Source organism: Lissotriton vulgaris, chromosome 1_1 (genome assembly GCF_964263255.1).
Source record: "Lissotriton vulgaris chromosome 1_1, aLisVul1.2, whole genome shotgun sequence".
NCBI classification, from domain to species: Eukaryota; Metazoa; Chordata; class Amphibia; order Caudata; family Salamandridae; genus Lissotriton; species Lissotriton vulgaris.
This window is the reverse complement of record NC_141685.1, coordinates 84111486-84116420: the sequence shown is the minus strand read 5'-3', so window position 1 is coordinate 84116420 and position 4935 is coordinate 84111486. Positions and strand designations below refer to the sequence as shown.

At 38.6% G+C, this 4935-nt stretch overlaps 1 protein-coding gene across 1 annotated transcript; it reads left to right on the top strand.

Annotated features, from left to right (window-relative positions):
- Positions 1 to 388: 388 nt before the first annotated feature.
- Positions 389 to 4417, top strand: LOC147737455 (uncharacterized). Its single transcript, XM_086930273.1, has 2 exons — positions 389 to 1659; positions 2104 to 4417. The coding sequence occupies exons 1-2, from the start codon at positions 1272 to 1274 to the stop codon at positions 3144 to 3146; spliced, it is 1431 nt and encodes a 476-aa protein (XP_086786399.1). The 5' UTR covers positions 389 to 1271; the 3' UTR covers positions 3147 to 4417.
- Positions 4418 to 4935: the final 518 nt, after the last annotated feature.

Below are 4935 nucleotides of genomic sequence, written 5' to 3'. Positions count from 1 at the left end.
GTAGATACTTCCTGAAACGGAATTAATGGCAGCGCTTCATGATTCCTCTCTTTTTCCACAATCTGTTCTGTTTAATTGAAATCTTGTCCATGTATATCTACTTAAAACTGTACCTGTATCACGAGTGCTCTGTGACTGCCCTTTCTTTAGTAAGTTACTCAGTGAATAATGGTAAATCACTGCCTTTTCAGAAGTAAATACAATGTGACATGTTCAACCACAGTTTTAATGAAATATCCATGTATGGTAAAATGTTCCTTACTAAATTTCAAATATGGTAGAGAAGAGATGTCTTCTACAGCTGGTTAAATATTGTGTATTCACATTCTTTACGTTTGCATTTAGTAATATTGCATTTCTTTACATCCAACAGAAAATAAATCTTAAATGCATGGATTGATTATGAATAATGAAGATAACACATCAAACCTGCAAAAATTATCAAAAATAAGGAGCTCCAAAAACATCAGTGAAATCAGAGGCAGAGGACAGATCTAGGAAGAAGTAGTCAAAGGCAATTCAGTGAATACAAGTCTGAGCTCTGTACCTCGACACCCCAAGACGAAGAAATGACCTCAACAAAACCAAGACAACAAAACTGATAAACTACCTGCAGATCAGCTTTGATCATGAGGCCGGTATGAGAGTTGGAGGAAAGTCTCGTGTCTATTTGGGATCCATAGCTTGGAACAAACTACCTCTTCAGCTTTGAGCTGTTAGCAACATGATAATGTTTAAAAAATGTTGGAAACTTGGCTTTTTCTCCATGTTTGAAACAACCGGATTTACTTTCTTTTCTGACCTGTGCTTGGCCCCGGGACACTCTTTGGAGTAGCTGTCCACATTACAAGTCGCTTCATCATCATGATATGGCTAGAGCAGTGCTTCGCTATCAAAACTGGCAACAGACCAGCATTCAGTGCTCTAGGTGTATTGCAAACTCTTTCTAGCCAAACCACAGGCACCAGGGAAAAGCACAATGAAGTGGAGCCTAACAACTGAAGGCTAAAGGAAAGCGGAGTTCTGCTCTCTGAAGTACAGAGTATTGTCCCAATTTACACCTACCGGAACGAAGATTAAGCTTTACCCGCAAGCATGTGAAGCCATTATCCAATCTAAAGATGCAATCACCCACAAGGAAGCTTTACTGATATTATGAATGTGGCATGTATTTAGTGAGTCTTGTATTTTACTGTTAAATCGGAAATCAAGCGTCCACAATATCACACACATACAGGGAATGTGAAAATAACGCAAGTGGTTTATTAACTATGCTGACCCTTCAGGAAACACGGTCAGGAGAAAAATCTTGCAATTCCACTGAATATGTCAAGAACATTAGCCAATTAGAAACCATAAAAGAGCATCAGCAAATACAAACAGGGGAAAAACCATACCATTGCACTGAATGTGTAAAGAGCTTCAGTCTGTTATCAAACCTCCACACACATCAGAGAACACACACAGGGGAAAAACCATACCATTGCAGTGAATGTGTGAAGAGCTTCAGTCAATTATCAAGCCTCCATACACATCAGCGAACACACATAGGGAAAAAACCATACCATTGCAGTGAATGTGTAAAGAGCTTCAATCAATTACCAAACCTCCACAAACATCAGAGAATACACACAGGGGAAGAAACTCTAACAATAGACGGTCACCTGAAGAAGGCTCAAGAGCCGAAACGCGCGTAGTGGTGTCTACCGCTTTGCCTTCATCACTGTATATATGTTTCATGTCTATTGATTTTGTATTTTCTCTTTTGTATTTTTTAATTCAAGACTATATAAAATTTAAACACATAATCACTTATAAAAACTATATATATTAAAAAAACAGTAGAAAACAAAAGAAAAATAGTCAACAACAATAAACAATAAAGCTCTATCAGAAATTATTTTGCTCATTGGTTTCTGTACACAAGTGGACTTAATATACTGTTTCATTCTAGGTTTTTGTTTACAAAAAAACGTAAATTGTATTATCTAATCAATGTCTGTCACTTTGCTATAGACCTTTCCTAACTCTGTTTCTTCCCTATGTATAGCAAGTGCTACTATATTATATAGGGGTCCCCTTTTTCCAAATATTTACACACAGGGGAAAAACCATACCATTGCAATGAATGTGTAAAAAGCTTCAGTCAACTATCAAACCTCCACAAACATCAGAGAATACATACAGGGGAAAAACCATACCACTGCAATGAATGTGTAAAGAGCTTCAGTCAACTATCAAACCTCCACACACATCAGAGAATACACACAGGGGAAAAACCATACCATTGCAGTGAATGTGTGAAGAGCTTCAGTCAATTATCAAGCCTCCATACACATCAGAGAATACACACAGGGGAAAAACCATACCATTGCAAGGAATGTGTAAAGAGCTTCAAACACATTTCACCTCTCCACACACATCAGAGAATACACACAGGGGAAAAACCATACCAGTGCAGTGAATGTGTAAAGAGCTTCAGTGGGTTATCAAACCTCCACACACATCATAGAACACACACAGGGGAAAAACCATACCATTGTAGTGAATGTGTGAAGAGCTTTTGTCGGTTACAAGAACTCCAAATACATCAGCGAACACACACAGGGGAAAAACCATACCATTGCAAGGAATGTGTAAAGAGCTACAAACACATTTCACAGCTCCACACACATCAGAGAATACACACAGGGGAAAAACCATACCAGTGCAGTGAATGTGTAAAGAGCTTCAGTCAGTTAACATACCTCCGGAGACATCAGCGAATACACACAGGGGAAAAACCATACCAGTGCAGTGAATGTGTAAAGAGCTTCAGTCGGTTATCAAACCTCCACACACATCAGAGAACACACACAGGGGAAAAACCATACCATTGCAAGGAATGTGTAAAGAGCTTTAGTTGGTCAATAGACCTCAGGAGACATCAGCGAATACACACAGGGGAAAAACCATACCATTGCAAGGAATGTGTGAAGAGCTTCAGTCAATTATCAAGCCTCCATAGACATCATAGAATACACACAAGGGAAAAACCATACCAGTGCAGTGAATGTGGCAGTAGTTTTACTTACTCTTCAGCATTAAGAAATCATCAGCGAGCTCACAAAGGGGAAACAAATCTTTTAAATGCCATGAATGCTTGAAAAGCTGAAGTCCATTATAAATCCCAAGCAGGCATCAGCGAACAACCGCAGAAGAAAAGCCTTCAAGTGCAATGAATGTGGGAATAAATGTAGTCAATTATCAAGCCTATACAGACATCAGCTTACACACACTCTGTAAATACCGTACAACTGTAGTAAGTGTAGAAGTACCTTTAGGAAATCTTTTGCATTAAGGATTCATCAGTTAATGCACACAGAGAAAAATCCTTTCAGGTGCAGTGAATGTGTGAATATCTTCTGTCAGTTATTAAACCTACGGATACATCAGCTAACATACACAGTGTAAAAATGAGCATTGCAATGAATGTCAGAAGTAATTTTGTCAATTGTGAACACACCTGGGGTAAACCGTACAATTGCACTAAAAGTGTGACGAGCTTTTGTCAATTTCTGATCCTACAGAGCCTCAGCGAACACACACCTTCATTATAAATAATCCTAGAGATGCAGTGAATTCAGAAAGAACTTAATAACAATAGCAATCATTTTGACTCATCTGAGGACATTGACAGGAGCAGAACAGTGCAGTTATTGTGAGATGAAGGAATTACAGGAAACATATGTATAATTATGTGGGATATTCAAATACCAGATGAATAAAGACTCGACTAGATGAAAAGAAGAAAACCAAAGATTTGTAGAATAATAAAAGTGTCTGTTCCCAGTGATTGTTCACTTCGGTACACATTGAAAAAAACAATGTGATATAACAGGAAATCCACTGGGAGACTAGCACAATGTGGAATAAAAGAAAAGAAACACTGGCGGTTTTTATTTGGCGGTGAAGAGTTACAAAGAAAAACATCCAAGAGTTCCTGTTCATGCTACCTGTAAAAGTGTAGGGATGAATACGATTCTGCCTGCACACATTGCTATATTAGCATAAGTGAGTTAGTTGCTCAAACGTAATTTTGCTGTTTTTGCACATGACACTACATGTCTCTGTTGTTATAAAGACAAACTGCTTGCTTTTCCTTCACATGAGAACGGTCTGTTTTTCATATCTCTAGACTCACACTGCGACCTCAAGTCTGCACAAAGTGTTCAATGTTAAAATAACAATGTATGCTGTTGATGCAGGTTGATCGGTCCACACTCTAGACACAACACAAACAGAGCTGCTCATTTTTGAAACTCAGGTGCTTTTAATATTGCACTGCATGCATGAGACTAGCACTTGGAAAAAACCTTTCAATCGACAAAGAGCTGTGCTGATCTGGGATGTGATTCACTTCACCTGACTTTGGAGGTATGGGGTTCCCGTTTTTAACCTAGAGAACTTCTATTATTATAATACCTAGCTCCTAGCAAGGGGAGGGTGGTACAAAAGGCGCTATAGATCTGGTTCCACTATCATCATAATATGATTTCTCCCTTTGTATTTTATGGAATTGTAACAATGTTGATTGTATTGATTTTATGCATCTTTTTACTTATGTTAGCAAAGATACTGCATCTTAGAGCACGTAGTTGAAATAAACATTTTAAACTATACATTGACTCTGATTACTCACATTGTGGACATTTATGAGAGTAAAAACAAAAGAGTGTTCTTGATTCCCACTATTCCTGAGAGGTCCCAAAGTCGCTTGTTCATTGGTAGCTTCGCTGTAGTACGGAGAATGAATGAGACACTATTGCTAGTCGGATAGGGGTTCTGGGCACTGAGGTGGATTTTTGGTACACCAAAATACACTGAGGTCCTGGTTTCCTGCGCATAGTTCTGTGCATGAGCAGGATTCCCGCAACATGGCGCCCAAAGTCTTGA